General features: G+C 36.3%; 1 protein-coding gene across 2 annotated transcripts in view; it reads left to right on the forward strand.

Moving 5' to 3' along the window:
* The window catches only part of CAPZA1 (capping actin protein of muscle Z-line subunit alpha 1), a 49,644-nt gene that overhangs the window by 14,424 nt on the left and 20,473 nt on the right, over positions 1-14,747 (forward strand). For both annotated transcript variants that reach the window (XM_042953445.1, XM_042953446.1), the window contains exons 2-4: positions 8,326-8,389; positions 10,895-10,946; positions 14,439-14,502. In XM_042953445.1, the coding sequence (XP_042809379.1) occupies positions 8,326-8,389; positions 10,895-10,946; positions 14,439-14,502 (180 nt within the window). The remainder of the gene's footprint in view (positions 1-8,325; positions 8,390-10,894; positions 10,947-14,438; positions 14,503-14,747) is intronic.

Genomic DNA, 14,747 nt, shown 5'->3' on the forward strand with positions numbered 1-14,747 from the left:
GTTTCTTACTAAAATACAGTATATCAAAATTAACAAAATTAAGCAGCTTCTGGGGAACAATAAGGTATATTACTTTCTCAGTTTGATGTTTAAACTTTCAGTACAGGTATTACTAATAATGAAATTTTGAGTCTTTCAAGGATTAGGTATTTTTTTTTTATTTCCCTCTTGAAGAGGTGAGAAGATACGGAGAAGGGGAAGAAATTGAAATCTAGGAAAATTATCTTTAACTGATGCTTATAAGGTCCTAAATTCCACCTTTTTAGGTCAGAAACGTAATACAGTGGGTTCCATGAAATTAACATTATTGGAATATTTAAATCTATGAAGGATTGGAATTGTGTATAAGGCCTGAGTTATTCTCCCTTTAAAATATACATGGAGTTATACCCTTCAGATACTATCTGATGAATGTTATGTGCAGTGAAACTATTACTTTATGGAATAGGGATGTTTTTTAAAAGCCTTTTTTGTTCTTGTTTTTAAAGCAGCAATTAAGTTTTTGTTCCACCAAAACCTCCATATCAGTGATTCTCAGTTACACTGGAGATGGCATGCCTCTCCTCTATGGGACATACTTGCTTTCAACTTTGTTTCCCCACCCCATTCTAAAGAATGACTAAATCACTGTTTTTAAAAACGTCATCCCTCATTTGTATTGCAGCAAAAATATTTTTGCTGTCGCTACTTAGCCATCTCTCTCCCCTTTTACTTCTGCCACCAATTCTTACCTCTACCAAATTTCATCTTGTTTTGACCCAGTTTTGAAGCTAGATGAGAAAATACTGACTTTTAACATTACTATTTATCATTGTATTTATTCCTTCCAACTTTGTTTCAACTGTAGCTTTCATAAGCAAGGTTTTGACTCAATTCCTGGATAAAAGAAAAAAAAATTCTAAAAGGACTAAGCTAAATCTATGTGACACCACACTAAAGATAATCCTCCTGAATTTAAATACCTGTTACTAATGCACAGTATAGTTGATTGAATAGTTCTAGGCCCACCTCTGTATAAGTTTGTGACCTTTGACAAAGCACTTTCTCTGAATCTATTCCTTTTTTAGTGGGGATACTAGTCTCGCCTACTTATTAAGCTGTTTCAAGATCAGAAGAGAAACAGGTTATGAAAAAGTTTTGTGGACAATAAAATAGTCGTCATTCATTTACATTGCTAGCATGTGCCAGGTCTCAGTTCTGGGTGTACAGCAGTGAACAAACGTTCTATTCCAGGGTTTGGCAAATCTGGTCTACCGCATGTTTGTATGTAGCCTACAAGCTAATGTTTTTTGAATGGTTGGGGGAAAAAATCAGAAGAAGATTATTTTGTGACATGTGAAAATTACATGAAATACAAATTAGAGAATCCAAAATAATGTTTTAATTAACTTAGTGGGGCTAATACTTTTACAACGTATATCAAATCACGTTGTACACATTAATATCTTACGAGTTTATTTACCAATAATACCTTAATGGTAAAAAAAAAAAATAAGGGGTGCCTGGGTGCCTCAGTCAGTTGAGCATCCGACTCTTGATTTCAGCTCGGGTCATGATCTCAGGTTCATGAGATCAAGCCCCACATTGGGCTCTGCACTGATAGCACGGAGTCTGCTTGAGATTCTTTCTCTCCTTCTTTCTCTGCCTCCCCCCCCCCCCACACTCTCTCTCTCTCTCTGTCTCTCTCAAATAAGCATTCAAAATAAATAAACAATTAAAATCTTATTAGAACACAATTGTGCTAATTTGTTTTCATTTGGGACCGAGACCATGTGGCCCATGTAGCCCTAAAATGTTCACTGTCTGGCCTTTTGTATTAGCAATTTGCTCACCCGAGCTCTATGCTCTTGGACTTCTTTTGGAGTGTTGAGCAGGAAACATAAATATCATTCAGTGGTGACAAGTTCCTTGAAGAAAAAGCGAGTAAATGGGCTAGAATTGTGAAGGATGCAGACCGTATCATGGCTAATTTGTAGATAGGAGTCAGGAAGTCAGAAAGTGACATCAGGAACTTGAATGAAGAGAGATGCTCTGATAGAAAGCGTTTCTGGCAAAAAGGAATGAGAAATGCAATAGCCCTGAGGCAGGAATTTAGCCGTGAAGTCTAGCAGCTAGGCAGTAGGAGGTGAGGGTGAGGGAACCAAATTTTGAAGGACCTTGGAGTCCATAGAGTAGACTTTAGATTTTTATAGAGAATGTGTAAATGTAGCATTAAGATTTCAACTACTGTCTCAAGGAATTTTTATGGTATTGTTATAGTGACAAATCAACTTATCACTTCAAAATCTGTTGTCAAAGATTGCCAAATATTTAATACTGAGTGGTCCACTTTTTTAGTACCTCTCAGAAAATAACATGGAGATTGTTGACAATGACCATGTTTTGGGATCTACCTTTGGCATCTAATGATGACTACATTCTTTTTAATCACTCATTTAGAATTTCACCCTTGCTGTTGCATATATATGTCTTCACCTCTTACCAGCTTTCATTTAAAAACTGGGAGATGTTTTTGTTTCTTTAATTGGACATTTCTCCTGTTCTTGATATTCTTAGATTTACGGGTATCACTCATTTGTTTTTCCAGCACTTTAATTAGAATTCTTCTGCACTTAAGCCTGAATTCAAATATTGCTTACTTGTTATTCCTCCCTCTCTGACTTATGTGTACTTTGTGTGGTTTTTTTTTCCCCCCTTTAGGAAGTGGAAGCAGTCTTTTAGTTTAGCTCATTTTTTTTCCTATATAATCCCTTCATTTAACCAATTAACTATCCCATACATTCCAGCATAAGGCACTATGCAGCCAGGAGGTAAATAAGGCTAAGCTTCTGGTCAAGAAGCATATGCAAAGTGTAACTTTAAAAAGTTTCCTTGGGGTGCCCAGGTGGCTCAGTCAGTTAAACGTCCAAATCTTGGTTTTAACTCAGGTCATGATCTCATGGTTTGTGAGATAGAGCCCTGCATTGGGCTCTGTACTGACAGTGCAGAGCTTGCTTGATGTTCTGTCTCTCAGCCCCATCCTCACTTGCTCTCTATATCTCTCTCAATATAAATAAAAATAAAAATAAACTTTAAAAAAATCTTCCTTGTTGCCTTTGCCAGCCTCCCTTTTTACTCTGTCCTTTAGCTTCCTTGACCTGTAGTTTCCTTGATCCATCGCTTTCAGTTTTGATGTCACTCCATAGCCTTTATCTTGTTAATGTCCTTTTTTATCTTTAACAAAATTAATTTATTAGATGGTAGATGTTGTCATGATCCTCTTTGATTTTTAAAAATTTAAAAATTATCTTTAACATACAAGTAATAAAGTAGTGGATGAAGTAGAATAAAGGGGATTAAGAGGTACTAACTCCCAGAAAAAAATTACAAGTAATTTATATTCCTTATACAACTTTTTGAACATAGAGATAAGCCAAAAAAGGAAAGAAAAACTTTTTAATAACTACCACCAGAAGAGTCCTAATTAAAATTAGTAGCTATACATATATGTAAGTGTATTTACTTTTAATAAAACAGGAATATATCATTGTGTGAACTTTTGCACTCAATGGCATATGATAAAACATCAACCTGTATCAACAGAGCACTTCTCAGACGTTTTTGTTTTCAGGACCCCTTTATACTCTTAGGAGTCAACTTTTTATGTAGTTTATAGCTATTGTACTAGATATTAAAACTTAAGAGTTCTTAAAGTATTAATTCATTTAAAAACATACTTTAAAACATTTATATGTTAACAGAAATAATTGGAATTTTGTTTCTTGTTGTTTTGTAGTTTATTTATTTTGGAATAGAGAGAGGGCACGAGTGAGCCAGGGAAGGGGCAGAGAGAGAGGAAGAGAGAATCCCAAGCAGGCTCCAGGCTGTCAGCCCGTTGGAGGGCTCCATCTCACGAACTCTGAGATCATGACCTGAGCCAAAATCAAGTGTCTTCGGACGCTTAACTGACTGAGCCACCCAGGCGCCCTGGTATTTTGTTTTGAGGAAAAAAAGAAAAAAAAAAAAAAAATACCCAAACTTTATTTTCTAAAATAAAAGAATTAGTGGGAAAAATAGCACTGTTTTACATTCTGCAAATCTTTTAAATATCTACATTCAATTTGTTGTGTTATAATGTCTTAGTTTGTGCATACTGTTTCCTCTGACTGGATGCGCTCCTTGGTATTTACTCATTCTTCAATCCAACTCAAACATCACTGTATCTAAAGGCCACTCCACCACTCCTTATATACATATATAAAGTTGACTGCATCTTCCTTGTGCCTCACCGTGGCCTTTAATACTTGCTTGCTGTATTACTATCTGTGTGTCAGGTCCTTGAAGACAGTGACCAAATCTTACTCAGTGTTTAATCTTTATTTACTCTTCTTTTCGTATGTGCTCAGCAAATGTTTGCTGAATGAATGAACTATTACTTTTTTAATATGCATTGTCAGTTCATTGATTATCCAAATACTTGTTTTAATTATGCCAGATCCATCAGATTTTATGACTTTTAAAACCTCAGGGATAACTTCAGGAATACTAGTATCTTGAATTTTCATTTTGGTAGCCTTTACTATTGCATATTCAAACATTATGTTATATATGTAGTATGTAAAATATATAGCTTTATTCTTTTTAGGGAATATGCTTTTTGGGTTGTATATTTTTGAACCACACACACTTAAATTTGTTTGACTAAAGGGACTTTCACAATGATGTAAGGATTATGGGAGATGCACATTGACAAGTGGGATAGATCATAGCCCCTCAGCAGATTTGAACAGACTAAGAAATAGGTTTACTATCAAAGTAGGTTTACTAATTTCTTAAATAAATGATTGACAGCAACAGTTGATGAGGAAAGAAATATGATTAACTGCACATGCCAAGGCAAATATAAATATACCGAGTTGTAAATCTATATGGGAACTGTTAAGTCCTGTGTAGTGTAATTTTCATGAGTTGAGCAGCATTTCTTACTTCCTAATTATTTTCTTTTTATTGTTGTTGCTTGTTAATATAAGAGTTTTATGGTGTATTCCTCTTAGTCTCCAGCAGCTTTTATTCCAGAAAAGTAATGTATTATCTATAATTATCCTGTCATGACAGATGGATTCCTCATCTCTGCTTCCAGGTAATCCACATACAGGTTTTGTATTCTAAGGTTAAAAAATCAGGTAGAGCTTTACAACTCAAAGAAATTTTGCAGAACTTCTCATCTCTTTTAGGAGTTGGCTTATAATGAGGAAACTCAGGACCAAAACAGGTTAGTCATGCTTCTAGAATTACAAACCTAGTTAGTTTATGGACCAATAGAGCCAGTAATTAGAATTCAGGTTTTCCAATCTACCTTGCTCCATCAATCAGTAGGCCTTTCTTGACTGAAGATGTAAAATTTGTCCATGGAGCTTTTCTTTTATTCTTTTTAGAATGAGTGAAGTCATATATAAGATCTTCTGTATAAACCTGAAGTTGTAAAGTATTTTTTGTCTTTCTAATTCTCTTCTCAGTGCCCAGTTGTATTTTCAAAGGACTCTTGAAAGTCTTTTTTCTGCTTAAGAATGGTTTGGCTTTGATGATAGCCTTGATTTGAGTGGGTCAACAAGAACTTAACGTTGTTTGAAGGAAATGAAGAGGTTAATGGAGGATGCCTACTTGGAAAGCAGGGCTCAGTTTATTGGTAGATCTACTGTGTTCCTCTTTGCCCCTCATCAGTGAGTTGAATCATCTTCGTACTCATTATCACATCAAATATTAGGGAATTTTCAACATTCTTTCTGTCATAGTGTTAGAATTATACTGTGAGGGGCGCCTGGGTGGCTCAGTCGGTTAAATGTCCAACTCTTGATTTTGGTTCAGGTCATGGTCTCACAGGTTTGTGAGAACGAGCCCCATGTCCAGCTCTGCACTGACAGCACGGAGCCTGCTTGAGATTCTCTCTCTCCCTCTTTCTCCACACCTCCCCTGCTCACACTCTCTCTCAAAATAAATAAACTTTATAAAAAAAAAGAATTGTACTGTGAGACTGTCAGAGGTCAGTCCTATTATCGTTGCTAGCATCATAATTATATATGTATATTGCCAAATGATACTCGAAATTATTTTTTCTTTTACATAGATTTTTACATTCTTTGTATTTCACATCTTACTTGATAAAAGCGAAGAGATTAAATTATATGGCAGACTGAGCACATGGTTTCACCTCATCTTTTATGCCAAACCTTAGTAGAATGAAAAGAGTAGGGAAAACACATTGAGAAGAGAACTGAATTAGTAGTAACAGGGGTGCTTGGGTGGCTAGGGCAGTTGAATGTCTGACTCCATGGTTTTGACTCAGGTCATGATTGCATGGTATGTGTGATCAAGCCCCATGTCAGGCTCTGCACTGACAGCACAGAGCCTGCTTGGGATTTTCTCTCTCCTTGCCCCTCCCCCTGCTCTATTTTCTCTCTCTCAAATAAGTTTTTTTTTTTTTTTTTAAGTGAGAGTGCCATTGTTGGACCAATGTTTTGTAGCAATTCTTTTGATAGAAAGCAGAATGGTAAATACACGAGGGAAAAAAAGTGAGATCAGAAGATAACTGTTGTGGAAGTAGGAGCCACTTGGAGGAGCTCAACTTAAGGAGCAAGAAGGAAAGGACTCAGAACAGTCTTGGAGTAGATTAATTGCAGAATTAAGCTAACTGTAAGCTAATTGCGGTAAGCTAACTGTACCATTGGCTCCTCTTTTCTCTTCCATTGGGGCTGAACTGCAGACAGAAATGCATTTGTCCTCAGAATATAGCATTGAGAATGAGCACTAAGAGCAGAGAGGCAGGGCGATGCCCCAGGTAGCCTCTGGCCCTTATGAGGGTTACTCAGAAATTAATTGGCTCATATCCACTTCACAGCAGCAAGTCTCCTCTCTCCCTCCCCTACAATCACTAGAGACAAACTGCTGGTAAACAGAACAGGCAAGCTAAATTAAATTCAAGGAGGAATACCAAATATTTGTGGAAAATGGGTACTATGAAAGAAAAGCATCAAACTCAACAAACAAGTAGATCTAAATTCTTAGGGAACAGTCAATAGAGCAATACTTTAAAGTAAGTATAGTTAATACCCTCAAGGAGACTCAATAATTCTTACACACACACAAATAAAAGTCTTGGAAATGAAAAATAGGTTTTAAAATAACTATCTGAATAGCAAAATAGACATAAATGAAGAGCATTTTAAGTGAATTGAAAAATGGAGCTCTGAGGCCTTCTCCCCAAATAAACTACCAAATGACAAAAAGAAGATAAAAATACAGGAGAAAAAGGGATATGCAAGTTAGATCTAAGACTTCAGTGTCTGTCTATAAAAGGAGATCCAGAAAAGTAGAATGGCAGTAGGGGGCAGGAGAGGGAGTTAGAAGGAAGAACAGAAGAAGTACTGTCTATAGCATTCTTTAGAACCTTTAGTACAGTGTTTAATAGTAGGTGATAGCAGTCATCTTTGTCTTGTTTTTAAAATTAGGGACACTGCTTGCAATGTTGCATCATTATTAAGTATGCTGTAGAATTTTGGTAGATAATCCTTTATCAAGTTAAAGAAGTTTATTCCTACCAAAAATTAGTAGTTTTGTTGTTTTATGATACTTGAATGTTGAATTTTATCTTTTTTTCCCAGCATGAGTTAAGAGAATCACAAGGGTTTGCTCCTTTAATTTGTAAATTACACTGATTTATTAATACTGAACCACCTTTGCATTGGGATAAACGCTATAAACACAAATTGGTATCCTACCAGTTTACTACTCTTTCATTTAGTTTTGCTTAAATGTTCATAAGTGATTAGGATCATAACTTTCTCTGTTTGTGCCTGTAGTATACTTTGACCAAAAATTGATTATTCAAATTTTTTTTTTAATTTTTTTTAATGTTTATTTATTTTTGAGACAGAGAGAGACAGAGCATGAACGGGGGAGGGCTAGAGAGAGAGGGAGACACAGAATCGGAAGCAGGCTCCAGGCTCTGAGCCGTCAGCCCAGAGCCCAATGTGGGGCTCGAAATCACGGACCACGAGATCGTGACCTGAGCTGAAGTCAGACGCTCAACTGACTGAGCCACCCAGGCGCCCCTCAACTTTTTAAAGAAGAATTAAAACTTAAAGCCACATGTAGATCTCAAAATCAGGACAAACCTCTATTGATGATAAAAGCTTTGGGATAGTTTGTGAAAAAAATCTGAAATCTCCTAAATAGTAAAGGTTTGAATAGGAAGTTTTGTCTCCATGAATGTGATGAAAATTTTGTAATCTGTTAATTGCTTCTTCCTTTATATGTTACTCTTCTCTTATTTTATTTCTTTCTCTTTAGGTACGCATAGCTGCTAAATTCATCACTCATGCACCCCCAGGGGAATTTAATGAAGTGTTCAATGGTGAGTAAACATTAGTATTTTAAGCCCTCCATAGTTATGTATAAGTATTTATTGAGTGTTTCTTATCTCTTCTAATCCTTACAGCACATTATAGCTATAGCTAAGGAAATCAAGATTAAAAGAGGTTAAAATAATTTATTTAATGTCATCTAGCAAGTAAGTGTCAGAACAAGGATTCAAACCCAGGTCTGAGTTAAAAGCATACTCTTAACCCATAAATTAGGATACCTATCTTATGTGAGAAAAGATTTAAAGTAGCTTAATATGAATATGGAAACAATATTAAATTATTTTCATAGTTTTGTATCACTATAAATCATAGCTTCAGCTTCTTCTGTGCTTTCACTCAACACATGCTTGTAGTATATACAGGACACTTTCAAGAGCCATTGGGGCTGAACTAACTGCATCTGGGAAGCTTATTACATACACAGATTCCAGCCTTACCATCCTCAAGTTCTCCCAGGTGATTCTGAGTCACAGCCAGTTTGGGAACCGCTATTCCAATACATTTATAAATTTCTATTCACTGGCTTAACATATAGAATGAAAAATGTAGATGAGGCATCTTAAGCTTTATGATAAAATCAATCATTATAATCCCATTTTAAGTTGTTAAATTCATCTTTAAGTCCTTTGTGTATCTTGGTTCATTTTAGCAAGCATTTATTTTGAAATTCGAGTTTTACATTAGAGGGCTATGTACTTGAGAGGAGCTATGTGATACTCATCTGCAGTTGGCCCAGAGCCCCACACATCATAGAACAATCACTAATCTCCAGTGATAAAAATAATTAATGATGCAGAGAAAGAGTAACCAGGAGAACATATAATAATTTAAGGAGTAAATAATACAATAGAAATAAATCAGAACATGTATCCTTATAGACTTGTTTGTGGATTTTGAGCACTAACAGCAAGAGAAACAAATAAACAAATGCAGCCTTATTTTCCTAGTCTTTTTTGCATTTTGACCAAATGTAAATTTTCAACAACTGAGCTTTTAGGAAATTTTCCTTCGACCTGAACTTTACCAAGGTGATTAGCTCAAATAAATTCTTTTTTTTTTAATATATTTTTTTTAATGTTTATTTATTTTTGAGAGAGAGAGTGAGACAGAGCATGAGCTGGGGAGGGCCAGAGAGAGGGAGACACAGTATTGGAAGCAAGCTCCAGGCTCTGGGCTGTCAGCACAGAGCCCGACGTGGGGCTCAAACCATGAACCATGAGAACATGACCTGAGCCGAAGTCGGACGCCTAACCGACTGAGCCACCCAGGCACCCCAGCTCAGATAAATTCTTAACAAAATTAATGGCCTTTGTAGTTAGAAGTCCCTGTTTGATTTCTGACAACTGAATGGACTTTACAGGAATATCATGAGAATAATTGATATGAAAGAATTAGATTAAGAATTGGCAAGCTACTTGTGGCATGAGGACTAGTTTTTATTGGCATGCTACACATTGGCCTCTGCCAGCCTCTTTCAGAAGCTCTAAGAGTCAATGGCCTTTGGCTTATAATTAAATTAGTCTTTCCTCTTGGAGTTAATGAATGCTTAATAGTTTCTTCTATAACAAGGACCCTCCTCTTATAAAAGAAGAATGACTATAGGGGTGCCTGGATAGTTCAGTAGGTTAAGGGTCCAACTCTTGATTTCGGCTCAGGTCATGATCTCACGGTTTGTGAGTTTGAGCCCCCCACTGGACTCCGTGCTGACAGTGCAGAACCTGCTTGGGATTCTGTCTCCCTCTCTGCCCCTGCTCTGCTCACTCTCTATCTCTCTCTTTCAAAATAAATAAGTAAACATTAAAAAATAATAATTAAAATTTAAAAAATAAGAGTGACTAGACTCTTGACATACAGCTTTTTAAAAGCACGTAGGCCCCACGTTCGATCCTTCGTGGAAAAATATGTTTGGCAGTTTCACTGCCACTGGCTGAATTTTGCCCAGCTTTCTTGGTCTGATGTTATAGAAAAGCCTCCAGTTCTTAATCTTATTTTAAAGGATTCTTTAGATACAAAATTAACAGTTCTAATTGTAACTTTCTTTAAACCATGCTTTTTATTTGCTATGAAATTCCTTGAGAAGTTGTTTGATTATTGTACTGCAAATAATTACATGAAAATCTATGAACGTGAGCATCTGTTCATTTGCATATAGGATATCTGAAGATCAACTTTGCAAAGCCTGACTTGTTAAACATTTCTGAAGCTTATCCTTTACTGAACATTTGAATTTTAACATCTTTTAAAGGTGTGGTTTATTAAAATGTTTATTTTGAGAGGGGTGAGAAAGTGTGTGCACAAGCAGTGGAGGGGTAGAGAGAGGGAGACAGAATCCCAAGCATGCTGCACACGCTGTCAGGGCAGAGCCCAGTGTAAGACTTGACCCCACAAACTGTGAGATCATGACCTGAGCCGAAATCTAGAGTCGGATGCTTAACTGACTGAGCCATCCAGGCGCTCTATTTTTAACGTCTTTTAACATTTTTTTTCCTCTTCAGATGTCCGGCTACTACTTAACAATGACAATCTCCTCAGGGAAGGGGCAGCACAGTAAGTATCTTTCAAAATCCACTTACATATATTTTTTTCACTTCTATATTATTTTAATTTTGGATGAACTATATTGATAGTAAATTTGTGCCCTGGAAACTAAGTCTAAAATACTTCAATATAAAGCAGTTGGTTTTAGCAGTTTTAGTTGTTTTTTTTTTTTCTTGGAGAAAACATGTTCCCCCCAATGTTGTTTATTCCCATAAAGCTTATTATATATGACTTTATTTTTTATTTTTCCAGATTTCCCCTGTAAAAGCAGAGTTTAATACGAGTGGTTAGGGTTTCTTCTATACTCCTTTTAGTTCACATTGAATTTTTTTAAATTGCTAGCTATAGAAAGATAAGGCTGCTATTGAGGAGTGTTTCTTAAACTGCCACAAAATAGTAGATATTCATAAAAGTGCCCTAATAGAATTAACCATAGAATAATAGCATCATTGTTCAACCCAGTCATGGATTCCTTATCACCACCATGCTAATTAATCTTTCTAAAATACCATTTTCCTTTTATCCTTGTCCTCAAAAACATGAGAGTGATGTGTGTTTTGTTTTCTTCAAATCTAAATACTGTCAGCTTTCAAGGCCCTCTGTTATCTGGCTTTATCACTACTCTCCTTTACATACAAAATTCTATTTCAATCACTGTCTGTCTAACTGACCCAGAGTTCCTTTGTAAAGAGGAAACCAGAAAAGGATAATGACTGGGTAAAGGTGGGGTAGAGAGGATGGAACAAGGATTTTGACATAGAGCAACAAATAATTGTCATAAAGGCATTTGGTATGGTATACAGTTGGTTTAGATTTTAGCTATAGAAAACTTTTAAGAGTTGCTGCCTGAGAAGCAATCATCTTCTTCTGCCCTGTCGATGCTGCTGTTTTGGAACTCATTCTGGGACCAAATTCTACAAACCCTATAATTGTCATCATGATTGATATTCTCATTATACATTGATTTAGGCACACACTGAAGATACATTCTAATGCTGGTTTCTCTTAGTTGCATAAAATGCCATAGAAAAAGGCATTCATGATTTGCTAATTCAACCCCTGTCTATCCTCTGCCCTGTCATTGAAAGAATTTCATCTATATTTTGTCAACAGATGATTATCCAGTCTGAATGCTCCTAATAATAAGGAATTCACCATCTAACAAGGCAGGTTCTTCAACTTGCCTGACATATATTGGTCTTAGTTTTATCCCTGAGAGCTACTCACAATAAATCTAGTCAGTACTTCATTTGATAATGTACTGCTGAAGAGGAGATGGGGAGTGGAATGCCAAGATCCAAGAGTGACTACATCCTAAGCCTGTTGTCACGTTTTTAATTAGGAGTAACAGTAGAATTTGGTATTTAATAGTTCAGATGCTTTAATTGCACTGACAATAAAGCTTTGTTTTTATAAATATTCTGGTTCTTATAGACTGTAGCTTTTCAGAGAACATTCTTCCTAAAGGACAGCTGTCTTATGCCCAAATATTTGCTTTTCTAAAGGGATAAAAAATTCTGTTTTTCTTCCTGTAATAAGATGCTTCAGTCCCTTGGCTGCAGATCTCATAGTAAGGGCTCAGTGAATGTTGTTTCAGTAATCATCATTATTGCCTTCTATATAAAATGAAGGAGGACTGAACAACCGAGAATTTAACCCTATTTCCTGGATTTTCACCTATGCTTCTTGACCACTGTAACCATTCTCTGTTAATTCCCAGTACTTCCAGACTAAGTAGGGAGATGTAGGCCATGTTAAAGAGAGGATTTTATTTCTGAAAGAGAGGGGAAATTATTAGTATTATGAGCAGAGAATGACTCGATGAGATTATATTTTAGAATAATTACTGGCTACCATGCAGGGGGGCAAATATTGAAGTAAGAGGAGTAGTTAGAAGGCTTATTGCAGTAGTTCAGAGATAAATGGCGGTGGTGTGGACTAGTGTAAGGGTGGTGGGGAGAAGTCAGATTCTGAATATGTATTCAAGGTAGAACCCATATGATTTACTGATGGATTGGATGTGAAATGTGAGAGAAAGAAGAATCAAGAAGGATCTCAAGTTTTTGGTCCACACTGCTGGTAGAATGAAAATACCATTTTCTTGAGATGGGATTAAATATTAACCATCTTTGGTATTTGTGTTTGTAATCTGTAATCTTAGGACGTATCGTAGAATGGAATACTTACTACTCTCCTTAAGCTTTTCTAAAATAATAATAATAATAATAATAATAATAATAATATTTAATCCACTTTGCATGAACATTTAATTTATCTTCCTATCTGAAGAACCACCATGTTTAAGACTCATTTTGCTAATGGGGATGTATAATGATTTATAACACCATAGAAATGATTTATCTAAAAACATAACAATAACCTAAAATGAAAAGACTGAGGATTAGCTTTAAATGTCTGTTACTTTCGTTTCTTTTGAAGAAAAGTTTGATACTTTGCTTAAAAACAGTGTCTAGCAGGCGTTTTAGCAGGTTAAACTTGGGCAGAAGAGGTGTTTAACTCTTCCCTTGGCCAGTGGGTGAGAATACTGATATTTTGTGTGTTACGCGTTTCTTACACTGCAGTTTACCTCAGGCTTCTTTCCCTTTACCTTTTTGCTTACTTAGATGTACTAGGGAGCCATTGAAAATGCAGTTTCACAAATCTAGCACTGGACAAGTAAATGGTAGTTAATAGGCATGTACTTTGATTATTCATATCTCCTTTTTAAAATAATCTCTTCTGGGGCGCCTGGGTGGATCATTCAGTTGGGCGGCCAACTTCGGCTCAGGTCATGATCTCGTGGTCTGTGAGTTTGAGCCCCACATCGGGCTCTGTGCTGACAGCTCAGAGCCTAGAGACTGTTTTGGATTCTGTGTCTCCCTCTCTCTGACCCTAACCAGCTGATGCTCTATCTGTCTGTCTCTCTGTCTCTCTGTCTGTCAAAATAAACATTAAAAAAAAAAAAAAATCTCTTCTGCCTTAAGCTCTCCTCTGAGACTTGACTCATGCTCCGCTCTTGCCTCACCCTCTCCCCATGTCAAATGCCTTCCAGTACATTTAATTATGATCTCTCCTGCCTGCCCTGCCTCAGAAAGTCCAGAATAAAGAAGGCAGCATTGCTAAAATAGTGCATCAACTGAAGGGTTTTTTGTTTTTTCTTTAAACTACTGAAAGCCTCTATCTAAAAGTTGGTAATTCACAAAAATCAGATTACTTAAAACTTCGGAATTGTCTAAGGGGAGTTCTGTTGGAGCTTAGAAGTGGAGACAAAAAGGTAATTTCAGAGTTTAGGGCACATCTGAGATCACTGTGAAGAGTTCCTTCAGAAAGTGGGAAGGCATTAGGATAACACTAGTTGCCTGGAGAGAGAAAGGGAAGAGCACTGGGGAGTGTTTTCACATTCTCTTTCACTATTATGTGAATTACCTTTGGTGTTTCTTTATGTATAATTCTCTCCCCCCCAACCCCCCCCCCCCTTTTTTTCCACTTGTTAAAATACAGTGCATTTGCCCAGTATAACATGGATCAGTTCACGCCTGTGAAGATAGAAGGATATGAAGATCAGGTAATGACTGTTCTTTTTAGTAGGCTGTGCCTGGGTGGTAGTAGAAATCCTATAAACCAAAGCAAATGTCTGAAGATAAGATGCTGAATAAATTCATGCTGTAGTTATCATAGCTTTTGTAAATGTTCTATATAAGAAAATTCTTCCCCTCTCTGATAATACCAGGAGTTTCTTGGACAGGAAAAAAGAGCTGCCCCTAACAAGAATAGTGAAAATAAAAGAATTGAGTTTTATACAGATTTTAT

The sequence above is a fragment of the Panthera leo genome, chromosome C1 (genome assembly GCF_018350215.1).
Source record: "Panthera leo isolate Ple1 chromosome C1, P.leo_Ple1_pat1.1, whole genome shotgun sequence".
Taxonomy (NCBI): domain Eukaryota; kingdom Metazoa; phylum Chordata; class Mammalia; order Carnivora; family Felidae; genus Panthera; species Panthera leo.